This window comes from Ambystoma mexicanum, chromosome 2p (assembly GCF_040938575.1).
Source record: "Ambystoma mexicanum isolate Mex_15411 chromosome 2p, UKY_AmexF1_1, whole genome shotgun sequence".
Classification (NCBI taxonomy): domain Eukaryota; kingdom Metazoa; phylum Chordata; class Amphibia; order Caudata; family Ambystomatidae; genus Ambystoma; species Ambystoma mexicanum.
The window spans coordinates 1,416,470,438-1,416,491,454 of NC_090923.1; the positions used below are offsets into that span (position 1 = coordinate 1,416,470,438).

The 21,017-nt window shown below is 46.3% G+C and overlaps 1 protein-coding gene across 3 annotated transcripts in view; it reads right to left on the reverse strand.

The window, feature by feature from the left end:
• The window catches only part of LOC138567570 (aurora kinase B-like), a 160,032-nt gene that overhangs the window by 60,636 nt on the left and 78,379 nt on the right, over positions 1-21,017 (reverse strand). For all 3 annotated transcript variants that reach the window (XM_069645922.1, XM_069645923.1, XM_069645924.1), the window contains exon 7: positions 13,938-14,086. In XM_069645922.1, coding sequence (XP_069502023.1) covers positions 13,938-14,086 — 149 coding nt within the window. The remainder of the gene's footprint in view (positions 1-13,937; positions 14,087-21,017) is intronic.

Genomic DNA, 21,017 nt, shown 5'->3' on the forward strand with positions numbered 1-21,017 from the left:
AGTGACCACGCCAGGCTGGAACTCCTCTTCCCCAAAATTCAGAGAGCCCCCAACCCATATATCACAGGAATTGGAGGGTCACAAAGGTAGATTGAAAGTGGTTAAATACAGAAATGGGGGAAATAAGTTAAACAAACTTCTGGAGGCAGTTCCTCCTGTTATATGGGCAAATGAAATGCACCCTGAAAAATTTGGGAAATTTGTGTGGTCCACCTGCCAGCCAAGTGAAGGAAAGACTGCAGGGAAGAAGATGCACCTTCATAATTTCGATGAGGAAACATTCAACAAGAAGAGAATACTGCGCCAAACATTACGCCATATAAGACAATAAAACAGAAGACCAGCCCAGCTGTATACAAAAGCTCAAAAAGGCTAAACAAACGTATCGGAATTGGTCAAAGAACCACAAGCATCAAAAACGTCAAGAAGACGGGGAGAGATTGCTTTTCCTCCTCAATGCAAATAATTGCAGGAACTTTTGGGCGGCATTAAACCAACTGGAAACCGGCCAAAATAGCTCACTCTGCAATTTAGTCCCCGAGCACAAGTGGGTGGAATATTTGTCCAAAAACTTTGAAGCAACTGAACTCAGATCATCCTCACACAAACGTAACCTGGTCGCTGACATTCTCGGAGGAAGAAATTGAGGACCTTATTACATCCTCCTCTGTCTAAGGCAGCAGGTCCGAATGGCCTCACTTATCGGGTGCTTAAAAACCGACCAAAGTTGTGGGCAAAATTACTCTTCCATTTATTTCAAGAAATTCTAAAGAATAAAGTCTTCCCACCATCATGGAAGAGCGCAATTATTATTCCATTTTTTTAAGGGGGCTGACAGGCAAAACCCAGCGTGTTATCGACCCATCGCCCTTTTGGACATATACAGCAAAATCTTTATGAGACTAATACTGAAAGAACTTACTCCATGGGTAGACTCTAGACACAGCCTTCCCCCTCAGCAGACAGGTTTTAGGAAAGGCCTTTCTACCAGTCTTAATGGACTAATCCTGAACCTGTTGAGCGAAAGCTCAAATGAGAAAGAAGGTTCTCCACTATATGGGGGATCCCTCCTCTGGCAGAAACTAAATAATTGGGGGATTCCGGCACCCCTTCTTGCAATGCTTATAGAACTCCACAAGAACATTACCATCAGAGCGAGATTGGACGAACCAGGCAATCTATCTGAAACAAAGTCCTGAAGGGAGTACGACAAGGTTGCTTGGGTGCACCATTATTCTTTAATTTGTTTCTTTCAGACATTGGAGACTTCCTAGCATCTGCATCATTAATCTGCCTGAGAATTAATGGAAGAAAACTCCATTGGTTAGCCTACGCAGATGACTTGGTGCTACTGGATGGTTCAGCGATAGGGTTACAACTCCTACTATCCAAACTTAACGAGTATGCCAAACTGAACGGTCTCATAATTAATCCATCTAAATCTAAGGTCCTCATTTTTGAACATGCAAAAAAAAGGGTGACCTCAAGAAACTGGGTTTTGAACAGCAAAGCAATCCCACGGGTGGACAAGTTAACATACCTGGGATATGAAATTCTTGCCCACCCTACCTTAAACAAGGTGATACACTCCATTCTGGGGAAGAAATCAAAAATTATTGCCAAATGAAAAATCTGAATGGAAGATTCTGCAAATTTTCTATAATTCCACTCAAGAAGTTCTACATAGGCAAAGTTGTCCCGGTCCTTCTCTACGGCCTTGAGGCAAAGCCTCTTTTGTGGAACTATAATTGGAGCAAAGTTGAGGGCTCTTTGTGGAAATCTCTTCATCTCCCATCGTGCACTCATCTCGCTAGTCTGAGATTTGAGTTGGGTCTGACCTCTCTGAATTGCCGAGCAGAGTGGAAGCTACTGTCCCTCTATCGTAACATAATTACAGCCAATGTATCCACCCTTTTCTTCGACGTAAATCAACATCTAAAAAAGTCAGAATCAAAAAAACTCCTCGGCTTGGAAGAAAAGATTGCCTGCATTTTACATAGGCTGGAATTAACAGAAACTCTCACAAAATCCTAAGAAAGTCAAAAAAATATTAGAAACGGAGGACTGGATTAAAACGATCGAGGGAATCAGAAGGCTTAACCCCCCAAACCTATTCCTGACAGCGGACAGAAAGCTCGGCACAAATTCCCGGACCAAAGAATCAGAAACAATTTCCTCAGACTGAATATAGCCCACACGGGTGAAATACTGGACCAAAGAAACCAGGGTGAGAAGGCAATAAGCTTTTGCAAGATCTGTGCCTCTCCGAATTTACAATCCCTCAAACACCTGCTGCTGGAGTGCGAAGGCACATGGGCGATCAGGGTATCATCACTGGGGAGATTTAACTAGAGAGGAGAGCCTAGTTCAGGACGCATTTTGGGATAGACTGATATCTGGCCAAGAAGTCATGCTAACTGCTGAGATAGTAAACATTTTGGAGAAGCTTACTATCTTAAGGAACTATCAACAGACTAGTCATGTTCTTGAACTCTCCAGTCAAGGGGATCAGTCTGTCTAGTCAAATCCCTGGTTTCTGAGCCTGTATTTTGCCTTGTTATTTTATTTTGTCACTTTACTCCTTCGCTTTCTGTACTCTTAAATACGCAGGAAACAACTGCTTTTTGTATGAAATTGGAACTTTTAATATTCTTTCTTTGTAAAGGTTCTCAAACCAAAAGCAAATAAAATAAAAAAAAAAAAAGATAAAAATGATACGTCTAAATTGTGCAGGAAACTACAGGAACCAGATAACGTCAGCAGAATGAGTGGAATACAAATAGAATGAATGACTTTTTATACATGAACAAGGTTTAAATTTCCTTGGCCTAGGCCTCAAGGTTTGTAAAAGTCTGCACAGCTGCAGTGTGTTTTTGTATAGTTTGCAGCTCATGCTTTCCTCTATTTTGCTGCAAAAAAATGTAGAACAGTATTCGCCCTGACAAAACCACCGACAAAGAAAGGCAGCTTTGAAGCATCCCTATTATGGAAAAAGGACGGATTGGGCTGGAGTCATGATCCAGCTCCAGTGACATCACCTTGGCAAGTTGGACCTATATAAACCTCTGCTTGAAACCACTGGCAGGAACGAACAGGAAGGACAGACGACCGTTCAGGCAGTAGAGTCCTTTGCTACCCTAGTTTGTAAGATTAAAATGGTTATCTTTACAAGATCGCCTTTGGCCTCATTCTCCCTAGAAGGGTATGTGGATTCTGGTGTGAGCGTTATAAGGGACACCCTTACAAGTGGTGACTATGCCGACATGATCCCAGCTTTACCCATACCTTCCATGGACTCCCAGTCGCTTCTCCAGAAAAGAGCCACCCCCACCTACAGCGACCTGTACCCTAAATCATGCATTTCCTGAGTGATTTTAGAAGGAGTCATTTTAATAGAAATCCTCTCTGCAGCAGGGCGCGGCTCTAGACAGGACAGGGCAGTGTTGGACCACGCAACAGAGAAACTTGGGTTAACACGCACATGTAAGTAGTGTGTATGACAGTATGTGATGTGTGAATGGAGTACAAGGTCAATGACAGAATGGATAGGATTTCGGTGATGTGGTAAGGTATAGACGGATAGAATTTGGGGTTATGTATTGAAATTGTCATGTATTTATTTTTATATTTTTTATAATGGAAAAAGGGAGCCTCAGCGTGTAAAGATTTGTAAGAAGGGGAAACTCAGCGTATAAAGACAGAGGTAAGGGATCATTAGCCATAATACGTTGAGAAGGTAGTGCCAGGAGAGCAATGGGATCCTCAGAATGTGGTACTACGAGGATATAAGAAAAAAATAAGTAGTGCTCAGTATAAGGAAGGGGCCTGGATTTTAGTAAATTGTAGATTTTCTCTTGCTGTCTTTAGTGGTAAAAAAGGAAGAAAGGTGATGAGTCATGGTGTGTGTGAAAACTGTTAGGCAAGATGGTATGCAGTACCCTTTGGGTGCACTACAATAACCCTGACCTGGCAATAGGGACCCAACCTTTGGTATAAGTCTGAACTACACAGGTAGTTAGTGTGGCTGAGCAGCCAGGCTGATCTCAAGAGGGGTCAATGTGAGCATTAATGTTGCGACAGTTTCACAGTAGCAGTTATTCAAATGAACACTTACACTCAAGGTTTGATAAAACAATTATTAATTTCACATTCAGTTGTATAAGCCTTCTTCAGAAGGGAGCAATATATGTAACACCTATAATACACTTCAAAACACTTAGTTTCTCTAAATCAGACAACACCCATTGGTGATGGCACACAGACACATCCTACACCCTCAGGTGATTTAAATAGCTAGGACACTGGACATTGATTTATCACTGGTACATTTAGAGCAATACTGATTTTGGTGCAAAGGTTAGATTGGGGAATAAAACAAAGGTTAACAAAATTCACAAACAGGTAAGTACTAAAACCTTCCAATTCCAAATAAGTTTAACCCTTTCCCGAGGAACGGATAAAGCACAGTCAAAGGTAAGAAGTCTCTCAGGGAGCCAGGGCAGCCAATGTTAATTGCACAATGTAAAGGGGAGCTGAAGATCTTGGCAGGTAGGTAAAAAGTCTTGCGCAATGTTTTTAGAAATGTTTGTAGAAAATAGAACACTTGAAGGGCCACAAGCTGGGAGGCTTGTGACGGACAAAGCTATAGCAACTCTGCAAGGTAACCAATACAGGTTTCAACTGAGAGCAAGCAAGGCTACACAAAGAGGTAGGTTCTTAGACTTTACAGTACCTCCGATTAGAAGAAATGGTTCTAGCTGGCTTCTATTCCTGAACAGCTCGGCAGATCCTGTTGTTCCTGAGCCTCAGTTGCATCCCCAATGGGTATCAACTAATTTAGAGAAACTAAGAGTGTGTTTTGAAGTGTATTTGAATTGTTACATATATTGCTCCCTTCTGGAGATGGCTTTACAACAGACTGAAATAAATGGTTTGATCAAGACACTGAGTGTAAGTGTTTATTTGAATAACTGCTACTGTGAAACTCACATGACTGCTCACATTGACCCCCATTGAGATAAGCCTGACTGCTCCACCACACTACCAACCTGTGTAGTTCAGACTTATACCAAAGGTTGGGTCCCTATTGCCAGGATGCCAAGGTTACTGTAGTGCACCCAAAGGGTACGGCATACAATCTTGCCTAACAAGGCTCCTGGAGCTTCTAACCGGATAGCAGACATTTCACTAGACTACGTATTTCTCTACCCCTGGCACTCGGTTCCTGAGCAGAAAAGAAGTACAGCCAGACAGGGAAGATCATCCAGTGGAGTTTATCTCAGGTTAGTCGGTCCCACTAACCCAAGGGAAGAAGTCGACAGGAGCATTTCTTGTCAAAGGAGTTTCAGCACAGCAGCAAGGCTTCACCGGGCAATTCAAAGGTCCAGGAGGATGCAGCAAGCTTCGTTCACGGTTGCGTCTGGTGTTTCTCCCAGTGGTCGACTCTGCCTGTAGTCCTAAAACCCTCATCTTTTAAGCAGGTTTCTTCCATTCATGCACAGCCTAGGCTGTCAATTACACAGCAGGGTGGCTGTTCTGAAAGGACATCCAGCCAATCAGAACTAGTTGCATTCAGGCATTCCTAGAGACAAACAGGGGAGTTCAGGACCCTCCCTCACTTCCTGCCCTCCCAGACATTCTGGAGCCAAAGGCGAGTTTCAGGGCTGAAGCCCGCCAAAGGCAAGACAAAGGGCTCAAATCTGTCAACACAGAGTAAACCCCAAGAAAGTCCTCAAGCAGAAAATGGCGAAAAAAGAAGACTGGGGCTATTTTGACAAAATGGTCACCCCATGGATGCTGTACTGCAGCTGAGGGTTCAGCTTGCGGTAGAAAAACAAAAATGGTAGGAAAAAGTAAAACACTGCCACCAGCCATTTAAAGTAGGCAGTGTAACAAAAATGGTTACATGAGAATGTAGGATAAGGGGCTACTAAGTAACCCCCCCCCAGCACTCCACATAAGATGGCGTGTGCTGGACCTTCAAGTAAGGAACAAGTTACTTAACTATTGTTGCCCAGCATGGGTTTGGCAGGGATTCACATGCTCATGAACATTCCCCATCAGGCCGGGAAGCCTCTGTAAAATACATTTTCACTTACAAACTGTCTTTCGCCTACAAACCAATCTGAGCTCTGGGTCATACTGTCCCCCAACCAATGACTGCCCTCTCTCCAAGCCCCTCCTCTGGCAGCCATCTTCAGATTTTTACTGCACGGTCAAGTGTTGGGAGTCCTCGTGTTTTGCTACCAGAGCTTTTCTACGTTTTCGCGCTTTTGATAACAGAGCTGTGCTCTTCGTAACCTTGGGCCCGCATGCCGGACCATGTCGGAAAAAGAAGGGAGGCACCCTCTTCAAGCTCTGCTCCAGCTGCGGATTGAGGAACATGTTTGTGGAGGACAAACACTCCCAGCGCCTCCGTCTGCATCTGGACCACAGGGAAGCAGATTGTGAAATCTGCTTTAGGTTCTCCAAGTGCACCGTTAAGGATCGTTACAGTAGGTTGGCGGCGTGGCTTAAACCAAGGCTTCTACCACATGCAGCAACCAGGGGCACACCTCACCCAGGACCTGCCGGTCCGAGGAGTAGGCTTATAAGTCCTTTGAGGGCGCTCCATCCATGGGGGCCCAACACAAGGCCAAGCACTGCAAGTCTGTTTTTGTCACAGCGCAAGCGTGACGGGCAGGAAGCCTTCATCTTCGCCATCTGCCTCAGTCTCCAGTCATCGCGCCAGCTCCTCCTCAAAGAAGAAAATCGGCTAACCCAGGGAAGCTGCGGGAGAAGCCGGCAAAGACCAAAGCGCAGGGAAAGGTGTCTGACCTGCCCCTGAAGGCCCTGTTGGTACACACGATGTCACCCTTGACGATAGAGCTGGTGGTGGCCGACCTCTCAAAGGTGAAAGGGGCTGACCCAGTCCAGGGGACCCTGGCAGTGCCCAGAGTGGCCCTACCATCGAGGCGGGTGTCGGAGATCCAGAAGAGGATGCAGATAGCACCAGTGGCACTGGGCCTGCCGCCGAAGAGAATGCAGCACCCTACGCCACATCAACCGATGCACATGCCACTCCTAGGGATATGGGTACGGCGACTTATGGACACGGACGGCAGCAGCATTTCTCCGCCTGCGAGGGCTTCTCCTGACGCAGTAGAGGGATTCCACGCCATGGTCGCCCGAGCAATGGAGCTCTTCCAGCTGATGGCAGAAGAGACCAAGAAGGAAGGTTTCCTTTACCAACGACATGAGGCCAAAAGGAAGACTATTCTGGCGGTACCTCTCCTGGCCGACTTTTGGGATGAGGGCCTGGCACTGATGAGAAACCCAGCCTGAGCCCCGGTGAAGAGGGATAGTCTGGAGAAGAAATACTCGCTGCTGGAATCCGCACCCAAGTGCCTACGGTCGCAGCCCTTCCCGGACTTCCTGGTCTCAGAGGCAGCGAGTAAGAAGTCTTCTAATCCCTTATCTTCAGCCTGCATTCCCCTGGACAGCAAGGGAAAGAAGTTGGATGCCACGGGCAGGAAAGTGATCTACTCTGCGTCGACAGTCAAGGCAGCGAATGTACTTACGATCCTGGCCAGATACAACAGGGAGCTGTTGTATAAAATAGCCCTCTACCCGACAAGCGTGCTCGGACAAGGTGGTATCGGACCATGCCATCACTATGGCTCTGAACATTGCAAACACAGGGTTCTGACAGATGGGGAACAGTGTCTGCCTCAGTCGTCGTGGCTGGTTGAAGGCCACGAAATTCCGTCAACAGATCCAGACAAGGGTGCTAGACATGCCCTTTGACTGGGACAGCCTCATTGGTAAAGCCGTCACAGTATCGTTGCAGGCCATTAAGACTGACAGACGGCCCGTGCCCTCGGCACTCAGCAGCATCATCTATCCATTTGTACCTCTGGCCGAAAATCAGGCAGATCGAAGGGTCCTCATACCGTCAACCCTCCCGGGCCACGACCCAAGAGGCCTACAGGGGCCACAAAGGCTTTCAGAGAAGGTGGCAGACGTTGCTTCCAAGGCGCCATGCAGGCCCCAAAGCAAAATTGAACAGGCCAGACGTCGGGCCCCCACCCATGCACCCCGGTGGGAGGCCTGCTGGAGGGCTTCATCAGCGAGTGGGGAAAAAAATAAATAACCGACCGATGGGTGCTGGACACTCACCCACGGACACACTGAGTTACAGCAGACGTGTCCACGGATACCACCGGTGGCCCGGCAGGAGCAGCACATCCCTCAGTTCCTGCAGGAAGTACAGGCCATGCTTAAAAAAAAAAAAGGGGGGGCGATAGAGCTGGTTCCAAAGCAACTTGGGGCTCCGGAATCTACTCCAGATACTTCTTGGTAAAAGACCTGGGCCTGGAGGCCCATTCTAGACCTGAAACGCCTCAAATACCTCAAGTCCCAAAAATTCACGATGGCAACGTTGCAGCACGTGCTCAGCCAACTGGAAGGAGACTTCTGGTCATTGCTGGATCTGGAGGATGCACACTTCCACGTCCCCATTCACGAGAAGCATCGGAAGTCCCTGCGCTTCGTGGTACAGGGAAGGCACTACCAATTCATGGCCCTTCCCTTCGGTCTGAAGTCAGCACCCAGGGTGTTCACGAAGTGCCGGGCACCAGTGGCGGCCCGCCTGCGTCTACAAGGGATACAGGTGTACCTGTAGCTCAACGACGATCATCCGCGCCAAGTCCAGGGAAGTAGCTGTCGAACAGAGGATCTGTCCGGCTGCTGGCTGATCTGGGGCTCTCCGTCAACTATCCAAAATCCTGCTAGACACCATCGCACATGCTATTCCTCGGGGCCAGGCTCAACATGTCTCCTGCCTGGCGGCCCCCTCGGAAAAGTGGATAGCGGCCATGCTGGGCAAGGTGCAACAGCTGTTGGCACTGAAGACCGCCATGGTGAGGACCATCAAGTCGCTGCTCGGCATGTTGTGCATTTACCTGATCTGACTCTGCAGGTTGCGGCTCCTTCAGTAATTCCTTGACTCAGTGGATTTCCAGAGGCCCCCATCCCAGGAGACTGTCACCACAGACTATTCCCTGGAGGGCTGGGGAGCACACACCGGACATCGCCAGACCGAACGCCTATGGCTACCAGAGGAGAGGGATCTCCATATCAATGTCCTGGAGCTGCAGGCAGTGTTCTGGGCCCTCAAGTCATTCCTTCCGTCCTTCAAGGTCAAGGTGGCGAGGGTCTTCATGGACAATACCACTACGATGTTCTACATCAGGAAGTAAGGTGGTACCAGATCTCTGGCGCTCTCCAGAAAGGCGCAGGACTTGTGGCACTGGACCATCGCCCCAAGAGATGTTCCTCATTCCATTTCACCAGGCGGGAGTCAAGAACAATACAATAGGTTTGAATCAAAAGGACCGAAAACAAAAAGGTTCAACTTTTTGGAAGCCCCCCGCCCACCACCTCCACCACTGTTTGTGGTAAAAAAAATAAAAAAAAATAAAACTTTACCTATACGGAAACCCAAAAAATGTTTTTTATAAAAAAAAAAAAATTCGAACCTTTTGTTTGCGGTCCCATTGCATTCAAACCTTTTGTATTGGAATCTTTAACCGGACACCGACTCCATCAGCAGGGAGCTGTGCTGACAGCCTCTTCCTCAAATGGGGCAGACCCCAGATCAATCTGTTTGCGACAGTGACTAATTCCAAATGCCAGCGATTGCCAGCAGGATCCACCAGCCGAGGAGCATGGGGGATGCGTTTTCATTCCAGTGGGAAGGCCTGCTCCTATACACGTTACCCCCTGTTGCCACTCCTGCTGTGAAGCAACAATCAACAGAAATGGTGCCGATGCAGGATGATTCCGAAGCAGCTTTGGTACCCGGTTCTCAGCATGTCAGTCACGCCCGATCAAGCTGATGGTGGTTGCGGATCTGCTCGCCAGAGAAGGAGGCGCAAGCTCACATCACAACCCAGGATTGCTGAACCTGAAGGCTTGGCTCCAGCAGTCTTAGAGTTCAAAGGGTACAAGCTGCCAGCAGACTGCAGGGAGGTCCTTGCCTGGGCCAGAGCGTTGTCGACTGTTCAGTGCTTCAGGCACAAGTGAAAACATTTGGTGCCAGACATAGAATGTCATCCCTCGGAGGGTCTTGGCTCCACAGATTCTTCCATACTTGTTCTTGGCCAAGGCGGGGCTGGCGCACGCCTCTATCAAGGTGCATCTGGCGGCTATCTCCTGCTACACAAGGTCTCCAGGACAGTCTTCTCTTTGGTCCCACCGTATAGTCAAGGAGTTCCTCAAGGACTGTTCCTGCCTGTGAAGGCCCCTGCCCCGGTGTGGGAACTAAACATGGCGGTTACGAGGCTCATGGGGGCTCCCTTTGAGCCTGTGCATCAGGACCCTCTCAAGTTACTTTCGTGGAAGGCAGGTTTTCTCGTGGCCCTTACCTGCAAACAGCCTTATCCGACTTTTCACGACACGCCTTATCTGACTTTTCACAACACGTGGGTGGTGCTGTGGACGCACCCCTCCTTCAGGCCAAAGGTTCCATAGGAATTCCACCGCAACAAGTGTTTGGTGTTGCCTGTATTTTTACCAAATCCTTTGTCACGAAGACTAAGAAGCGCATCAGAACAATTGACTTGGTCCATGGACTGTCTGTCCTGGCTCCTTAAAGGCACTCCTCTGAACCCACTGGCTTAGGCAGTACTTGTTCCCTCATAGGTTAGAATTGTAGACACTTATTGCTGGGACAAGTTAACCTGCCTCCCTTTAGGAGATTGAAATGTTTTACAAACTGTTGAAAGTATGTTCTAAATCTTATTCTAACCTTTCATTATTTAAACAATGCAATACCTGAATTGGTAATTGAAATAAGTGCAATACTGACATTTACTGAAGTCACTGTGCTGGAACATGTGTTGGCACAAGAAAAGTGTTTACCAACGTTTATGGTCTTTTAAAAACTGAATTCTAACTTTGATTGAATGTTACTAGTAGATAAAGCTTTTTAAAGAATGCTCATTTAAACCTTGTGTATATTATAAATAAAACCTTGTGTACATTATCAAAAATACTTATATAGAATTTAAAGCGTGTGTTACTTGGCTACTTGTACTTACTGATTTCAATTGTACAGCTCACATTACTCCTCTTAAAATAAGCCTGGCTGCTCAGCCACACTACAAGCTTGTGTAGTGCAGGCCTATATTAAAAAGGTGGGTTACCCAATACCAAGCAGATAGGTCTTGTGTAGTACCACACCAGTGGACTGCACCAATTCTTACCCAACACCAGACACTCTAGAGCCTAGGCGGGGATAACTACTGGTTTCAGCCAAAGGCAAAACAGACCTACCCCTCCCAGAATGGCAGAACAAGGGCCAACAAAGAAACACTAGTAATAGCGAAAAAAAGAATTGAGGCACCAAGTTGGTACTTGGCTGTCCCTACTGTGCACTACCGAGGTTATGCACATAGCCTGATATATAAAAAGAAACAGTTGGTAGAACACATCCACTGCCACCATGTGACCAAAAAGTCACAGTAGCAGAGAGGAGGAGGATACCAAGTATCCCTTTGGCTCTCCACTGAAGGTGGCGTGCGGCTATACAGTAATGGGAGCAAGAACTTCGAAAACCCTAGTTGTCCCCCGCAACACTGCCCATAAGGAGCTGTGGGCTGCAGTAGTAAAACACAGATGCTTTTAAGAACCATGGAGCAGAAATAGTACAGGTAGAGTTAAAAATAGCGATTCAAAAGACAGAGCCCATAAGAATGAATGAGTGGAAAAAGGCTCCCCTCATTCAGGATTAAAAGAAAAAAGGTCCAGAAGTTCAGCTAAAAGTGCTGGGGTCTCACCAGGAGAGGGGATGAAGCACAATAATGATAAATCTCCAACATTGGGTCACTAATACCAAGCAGATAAGTCTTGTACAGTCCCACACCAGTTGGACTCTACAAAATATAACAATGGGGCAGTTTAAGAATGTCAGCAAATGTATTTGAGAACCCAATAAATTCAGATACTTTCTCCATGCAGTGTTCAAACCTTCCTCTAGTCCAGGATGTGGAGGTTTCTGGAAGTGAAAAAGCTACCTTGGATGAAGCAGTGCTTTGGGACCTTTTTAGGGACTGGGACGGAGGAGGCCTGGGTATGCCCACAAGGCACAGAAGGGGCTTTCTGGGGTCCAGAACATTAGGGGCCTTAGAATGCTTTCCCCCCTCAGTTCAGGGTGAGTTTTGCCAAAATAAACTATTTGAGGAGTCTTTCGATGCATCGGAAACATGTGTCGAAAATTTAGGGGAGGCACCTTGGGTAACGGAAGACTTGGGACCATGCGCCAACCAACCTCAGGAACAGAAGGGGCACCCTGGTGCTGCAGGATCCAGCAGGTCAAGATAAGGCAGAACTGTAGGAAAGTCAGAGTTCTGGGATTTCTTGTCAGACAAGTATCAGTGTTCAGGGAATTCGCAGAAGGCTCCCTATAGGCATTCCAGCTTTTGGCCTGGGCAAACAGTATAAGTGAATTCCCACCTACAAGACTTTAGGTAAGGATTTACCTAAAGCCCCACAGAACCTCAGCAGTGAATTAGAGCATGCAGACGAACGCCTTCACGATGCAGCAGCACAGTGCCCCGTCTCTGGATTCTTGGTTGTGGTGATGAGACAGGACAGGATGGGAATTTGCAGCAGTCGACAGGAAAGGCTCCACATACGGTGGGGACTGCTGGACTCAATATAAAATAGAGAGGATACAAATATCACTCTTTAAGAACCTGTGTTCTATAAGGCAACAGAAAAGTTACAGCATGAGTGAGAAAGGGATACCATATCTCCTCAGCACTCCGCATAAGGATAGGTGTGCTTTTCTCACAATGGGGACTGTAGAAAGGATAACATGCATACTTTTACCCTTGGGAAGAGTAGTTCACACAAGGAACCGAAGAGAAAATAAAAAGGGGAACCCAAAGGGCACCCTAGCAACACTGCACAGAAAGTGCTGTATGCTGCAATAAAATGTAGATTCCAAAAAGTTATTGGAAAGGTTAGATTCAAAAAGTATGCCGTCAGAAAAATGACATCCCTAAAAGTGAAAGAAAGGATGAGTGGGGAAAAAGGTTCCCACTCAAACAAAAAATGAATCCACAAGTCCAGCAAAAAGTGCAGGGGTCTCGCATGGGACGGTGATTTGGAATATAAATGAAAACAAGTGTACAGTAACTGCATCTTGAAACCACAGCCTCCCTCCGAACAGCTTGCAGTCCCCGGGTATTGCTTTGGTGCTACTGGCAATCTCTTTCAGGCATGGAAGATGCCCAGGAATGAACAATCATTCCTGGGCCTCATCTGCAAGGACCTCTCTGCAGTTTCTCTCCAATAGAACTGTTTGGGCACCTTTGCACGAATGTAACTTTTGCCCGCAAAAGACTGGTCGTCGCACTATTGGTCTCTTCTTGAGCTTGCCAGCCTGGAGGGAAGCCTTTACTCATTTGTTACTGCCCTTTTATTTCTAGAAGGGACTGTTACTTACCAGGTACACAGGCATTTTCTGTTTTGCAAAGTTACTTGCAAGTATTTCTTTACCTCTTCTTTCAGAGATTATTTTTTTACAGAAGATTAATGTGTGGACATTCACTTACTTGGTAAGAACGAGAAGTGCGTACAGTACTTTTGAACCAACCAGCGCCAATCTCAGAGTAAACTAACAGGCTGTTCGGTCACAACTAGCAGAGAAAATTGTGCGCTCAAGGGAATATCTAGCAGTACGAGTCTGGAAGACCTAACCAAGGATCATGAGCATGGGGCCTGAAGGAAAATCTCCCCAACATGGCCAAACAAGTCTACGTGCAGTTTTGGAAAGTTACATTTTAGCTCTTCATTGCTTGCCCCGTCTAACATGACACTGCACACTACTGGAGCCCTGCAACAACCAACCTTCGCAATGCAAGGCTAGAAGACTAGACTTAATACTTTACCTTAGCGATGGGGCATGGACAGACCAGCCAAAATCTGCAATCTTCAGCTCACCCTTGTAGCCCATCAACAGGTTTTCTGGCTTAATGTCTCTATGAATTACTTTCTTGTTGTGGCAATATATCAACGCATCAGCAAGCTCTTCCATGTACTAGAGAAAACAGATGCAGGTATTAGAAAGACTTCTGTTTACCCATAAATCTTGTGACAAAACATGCGACAGTCCTAACATAGCTCAGTCTTACTGCACAACCGCAGCTTCTTTATGCACACGTACTGTCCTAAAGTGGAGAAGGCAAGTTTTAATAGCTAGGCTAATTGATACGAGAGGTTTTACACCAACAGTTAGGCAAATTAAAATAAAGTTTCAATGACCAACATATCACAAGTATAACCAAAAAAAATATGCTGCATCCTTAAATAAGACTAGCTAACTGTTACGAGAGAATTTTCATTTCAGTGCCAATTCCCTTTAACCATACCCCCCTCACTCACGGATCATGTAAAGTGGGCTCTACCAGAAGCTTGTACTGTCCCAATCTCCATTTATTCTCAAAAATCAAAGCGCTTCCGCCGCATCCATTCCATTAGTTTTCACCTTCTCCATCACCAATAATGGATCGAAGAACTCGCTCCCAAACGCTATGGGCCAAAGCCTTGGCTAAACCCTGAATATATGCTGCCACCTTCAGACACAGACACTACTGGGATTCATTTTTCAACTCCTACTAAGGAGTGGACTAAAACTAGTCGGGAACAGTTGTTGTGTGATAATTGAATCCCCAGATCCTCACAGGACGATAATTTACATGTTACTAAACTATCTTCACTGAATAGCCGCTCTTTGGTGGGACATGCCTTTGAAATCGCGGATTACTTTTGCATGCAAAAACCTGACATTATGGCCCTCTCAGAAACATGGCTGATACAACTCAAGACTGCTGTTAATAATGCTCTCCCTCCAGGCTACAAAATCCTCAGGGCTAATCGTAAAGGTCAACGAGATGGGGTGTAGCGCTCGCTTTGAAACATTAGACTGCCATGATTCCACTGCCTACCACCAGAACGGTTGTGAACATCTTATGATAAAACTAAAAATCAATCCTAATTCCTCTCATTTTACTGATTATCTATAATCCTCAGCAGGCTGTTCCTTCTTTTGAAGAACAGCTCATAGGACTGTTGAAGTAAACTCACCAGTTCTTTTAATGGGTGATCTTAATATTTGGGCGGGTGACCTATCAGACACTTGTGCCATCTCCCTCCTATCCTCTCTGAAGTGATAGGCTATACCCAAAAGATTAAGGTTCCAACTCACCAAGCAGGACATACCATAGACTGAATACTCTCACATAATGCTCATACCTCTGCTATTAGTACTACATGCTGCCCTTGGTCGGATAACTGTCAATACCACCATCACACTTTCACCCCCCCCCCCCCCCACCCTCTCCAAGACTTGATTGCAATGCTAGATGCAAGATCACTTGTAGAAATATTAAACATGTTACATCTGCTGCTTTCTTCCCTAGTTTTCTCCAAGCTAGGCCAGATGGACGCATCTATGGATACCTGATCTAGCTTGTCAACTATCCTCCACTATTGACACCATCAATGTCTTGGCTGCAGAAAAAAAATAAGATAGTGAAAGCCGAAACCATCAACAAAACCTGGTTTAAAGATGAAATCTTGGAGGCTAGGAAAATAAAAAGAGCACACGAACGAGAATGGAGGAAGGATCCTTGCTCGACCACCTTCAACAAATATTAACAGCTTACACTATAAACACATCATAGTCTAATCAAAAAAGAATGTCCGTATTGAAAAAGCTAAATCAGACTCGAGAATTATTTAAAATTCTCAAAGACTTGGAAAGCCATAGATCTACCTTCACTTCTCTCTAAAGACTCTGCATGGTGTCAATCAATCCAGGATGAACTTATGAACAAACTTGAGGGGCAATGCTCAGCCATTTCCAATCAACTGGCTAACAGTGATTACATCAACACCGACAGTAAGCATGTGACTAACCTAGCAACCCTCCCAAAATAAGAATTTAATAGTTGTTCCGAAAAGGAGGTCTGAGTGTCATCAAAATTAAATCTACATCTGGTCTATGTGGCTCATGCCCCCCCCTGATAATCTAAAAGTGTTCCTTGGATATTCTGATTCCATGGATTACCAGAATGGTCAATTCATTGTATTGTATGTTCATTTATAGTGCGCGCCGGGCCCGTAGGCATCTGGACGCAGAGGAAGTTATAGTTACAGGGTTACATATATAAAGACGGGATTAAAAAAAAAACACAGGGTAGAGAATTCACAGTGTGCAGGTATGTACAGGCGAAAGTGGCATCAAACTACATATATGATAGATGCCTTAGTTACGGTTTGTTTGGGTGAGGACTACAGAGAGAAGTAACCAGGGAGTGCAGCCAATTCTTGACGTTAAGTCTTAAAGCAATGGAGGGAGATATGGCTCTTAGTGAGTCTGGGATAGCGTTCCATAGTTGCGTGGCCAGGGCTGGAAAGCTAGCACCTCCTGTTTTTCTTAGCTTGAACTTGGGTATTCTGAGACTGTTGGACTGAGCTTTTCTGATGGGACGTGTTGAGGTGTGTTTAGTAAATCTGTCCATGAGGTATAGGGGAGCCTTGTTGGACAGGCATTTATGAATTCATCCTTTGACAAATGTAGTACCGGTCGTTCTGAAGGATGTTTGGGTCGCTCCCCTGCAGAAAAAGGACACTCTTGATCCCTCAGTTCCTAAGAACTATAGGCCAATTACCAACGTCCCATATTTGTTGAAGATACTGGACAGAGTGGACCATTTAAAGTTTCAGAAATATATTGAGGAAAATAAACTTCTGAACCCTTACCAGTCCAGATTTCGTTGCAAGCATGGAATAGAAACAGCCCTTTTGGATCTCAAGTCTAATATTGTGGGAATCATTGAAAGGTCATCCAGCATTACTTTTGCTGCTAGATCTCAGCGATCTTATTGATCACAATTGAATATATAATAGACTGCTAACTGTCTCCAACTGCTCAGAAAGTGCAGCCAAGTGGATTGAATCCTTTCTTGGTCCTGAAACTGTAGGGTGGCTGCTGAGCGAGCTCAAGCTAAACCCACCTTTCACACAAGTGCCATTCCGCAGTGTTCATGCCGGTCTCCATTGCCCTTTAACATTTAAATGGGACCTTTTCTTGATCTTCTAGACAGTGTGGGTGTCCAGTTTGCAAACTATGCAGATGACACCCAGATCCTTTTTGAGCTATCTGGCACCTACAATGAGGGTGCTGCAGTCGTGAACAGGGTTTACCACCAAATTCAAGCTTGGAAGGCACATAACTAGTTGTAACTTAATTACACAAAAACAGAGTTGCTCATTATGGCCTCTGGTCCTCGATTGAAGAAACAATCCTATATATTGCTCAATTTATGATAGCAGGCAACACAATTACTGTGAGCAAATCTGTTAAAACATTAGGAGCCATTTTAGATACCGATTTATCAATGAAGAAGCAGGTAGCTCAGATCTGCTCATCATGGGGACATGTAATTACACTACTTCATCAAAATCAGGCCATATCTCTCTGTAAACAGGTCTTTTATGGCATCCTCTCTTGTAAACTCAGGCCTATACTATTGCAATAGCTTGCTGATTGTTACATCACAAGGCAACCCTCCAATGTCTTCAGACCACTCAGAATGGAGTCGTTGGGGCTGTCTTTGGTTTATCCCGACGTGAGGACGTCACTACCTACAGGAAAAAAATTGTATTGGCTTCCAGTGAAGCAGAGGATTAGACACTATCCTCTCGGTCACTTATAATTGTCAGAATCAGAGTGCCCCTCATTATTTTACTAAGAGGCTATCGCAGAAACAATTGGGCAGAATACTGCGCTCCTCTGAGAACCTTCAGCTTAATCAGCCGTGATCACGGTAGAATTTGGTGACTACAGCTTCAAATTTCCACGTGAATGGATTGCCTGGTCTTCCGTTATAAAAACTTCAGAATGTCCGATAATGCCCAAGAAATGTAAAAAACCTGCTTTTTAACCTTGCTGATTACTGATCTCTTGCTCCTTCCTCCCAATCATTATGTCCTTTATTTCTTATCCAGCCCTTTTTTTGCGCTCTGAGGCCTATGTGCGCGTGGTGCTTCTTCTAAGAATTAAAATAAATAAAAACCTTTCTGTACGTCGGAGCCTCAAGGATCCACAAACCTGCTCCCTCTGCTAAGCTCTTTGAAGCTTCATACTTCATCCATAATGCCGCCTGCTAGCTTTACACTACTTGCGGTATGGCTAATTTCGAAACACATCAAGAAAAACAAAAATTGCAATTTTATTGTAATGTACTCATTTGCTGGTGATAGCCACTGCAGTCCTAATCACTGCTGCACTGTAGTTAGTGGGCACTGTATCCCGTGTGCCCTTTTCCATATGGCACCACGAGGAATTTCCAAGATGGCCGCTGCATTGTCTTGGTGTACATTTTGCGCCCGCCTCCCGCAAGCCATTGGCCTTTACAGCATTCTTTTTGGCCTAAGGGGAACCAGCAGGCTTTAGCCAGCCCACATATGCCCCTGACCAGGCTTGGCCGGGCTTCCAGGCCCTATTCTCTTACATCTACAGCCTAAAATGATCCATCATGTTGGATACTCCATCCATATACCTCTGACTGTGACATCTACCCTCTTCATGAGAGTACCGACTTGCTTGGGGGCTGCGTTGTCTCTGGATTCACTTCCCTCTGCCTCTCCAGTGCATCAAATTGCAGATGTCCCCTGTACTACAGGGAAAGTTCACTCTGCTCTCATTCCCTTAGCAACATTTACACTGATCCCATCTCTGTATTGCTGTGCTGCAACTCCTGTGTAAGCCTTCATTTTATGTGTCGGTTAGTGTAAAAATCAAATTTAGGCATGCCTTCATATAACATTGTTTTGCACTAGACCCACTTTGGCCAACTGTGCCTCAGGCTCAGAACAGTGCAAAAAACACTCCCCCCCCCCCCCCCCCCCCATCCTCTCACTTCACTCTCGCTCCGTGATGGCTCTCTCCAATCTACTCCAACTGCTACACCATCACCCATCCTCCCTCCTCCCTCAAAATCTGGATGAAAAAGCATTAAGAAAACAAAACATCCTTGCTGCAAACCCTGGCCTCCCAATTGCACACACCCATGTCAGTGCATCCTCAAGAGAAATCTTCACGGACATTCTCTTCTCTGTCCCATCTCCTGACCTATGGACCTCACCAGCACCCTCACCTTACTCCTCCACATCCATTAATAGCTGCACCAAATGGAAAGTCCTCCTTACAGGCTTCTTCTCTTGCTGCTGCATCAATGTCTACCTCACTGGCACAGTGCTGGTTCAAGGCCCTCAGGCCAACCTTCTCCTTTGACCGGATCCTGCCATCTCATCAATTTCCTTCCCCTGCCTCTACACCTCTTACCCCCTCTGCTCCAGCTCTTCTGACGGAAGTCCGATGCCTCATCCCTCCCCCTCAAATAATCTTTAATGGCACTGATCGTCTCCACCTGGCAACCCTCCACTCACGCTCAGCCATCAAACACTCTGCTGACATCTGCCTTCTCCTTGAAGATACGGACCTGGACATACTTGCACTCACTGAAACTTGGTTCAATGCCAGCTCAGTTAACTCCTTTGACTCCTTAAGATCACCTCAAAGCCTCCACCCCACCGTGCTGGCGGTGGGGTTGACTTAATCTTCCCAGAGTGGATTCCTTCTTCTATTCCTCCCACTCAGCCGATTTGTCCTTTGAGAGCCTAGTATGCAAATAGGCCATCTCTCCTTCCACCACTTTGACCATTGCTACCATCTACCAGCACCCAGGCACTTCTCTGTTCCCGAGTCAGCGGACTTCTATTCCTCCCTACTCTCTACCACCTCCAAACTAATACTACTAGGTGACTTCAACTTCCACCTAGACTCCCCTTGCACAGCAACCACCCACTTCATTAATCTCGGCTCTTCCCTATCCCTCTCCAGTCTTCCCTCTGGCCCTACCTATTCTGCTGGACACATGCTAGATGCCATCATCCACTCCAACTACACTCTTTACTCACTACCCCTCTCTTCTGGTCTGACCACTCTCCTCACCAGGGTCTCCATGGCCCTGTGACAACTCCTCATAATGCTCTCCCAACCTCGTTCACGAACATCCGTCCGATGAAACAAGTGTATAGTGTCAGCTGCTGCCTTCTTCTCCACCTTCATTCCCCCTTGCCCACCCAACACAGGCTTCCACTAATTCTGCCCTCAGCAACCTCTATCTGCCCATTAGAAAAAAAATGTGACATCCTTGCCCCAGTCATGAGGATCCGCTGAAACCTGCCTCCAAGCCAAACACCTGTTATGACTGATCTTGCAGACCAAAAACTTAAGTGCAGGGCTGGTGAACGGAAGTGGCACACTTCTGGCTCACCCTCTAGCAAACTGGCCTGCCGCCTGATCCAGAGACACTAAACTCCATCCATTCCAAAAAATAAATAAAAAGGACACATTCAGGCACTAGTGTCCAATGCGTCCAACAACCCGGCTGAACGCTTCAAAATATGCAGGGAAATTGCCAACCCATCTGCAGCATCTTCTGCCCCTACTCCTTCCAAGGCCCTTAAAAATGCACTTGCCTCACTTCACTTCCAAAACCCAGGACATACTACAGTCTGGTCACTCACTCAAACCGCCCCCCCCCCTCCCCTCCCCATCACCACTCACCCTCCTTCCTCCGGTCTCCCCTGAAGGAAGTCACCAGAGTTGTCAACTCCATGAAGGTCTCCTCCAAACAGGTTGCCCCATGCTCTTCCAGAACCATCAAGGAAAATATTGCCTCTCGCACCCCTGCTCTTGCTGATCTCTGCAACCACTCCTTTGCTACTGGTTCTTTTCCATCCTCCTCAAGAACTCTTGTGCGCCACCTCAAAAAAACCTCTGCAGAGCCTTCCTGCCCAGCCAACTACTGCCCCATTTCCATCACCCCCTTCATGGGGAAACTGGTCGAGAAGCTGGCCCTCCCCCAACTCTCATAAATAACTTGCTGGCGGTCTAC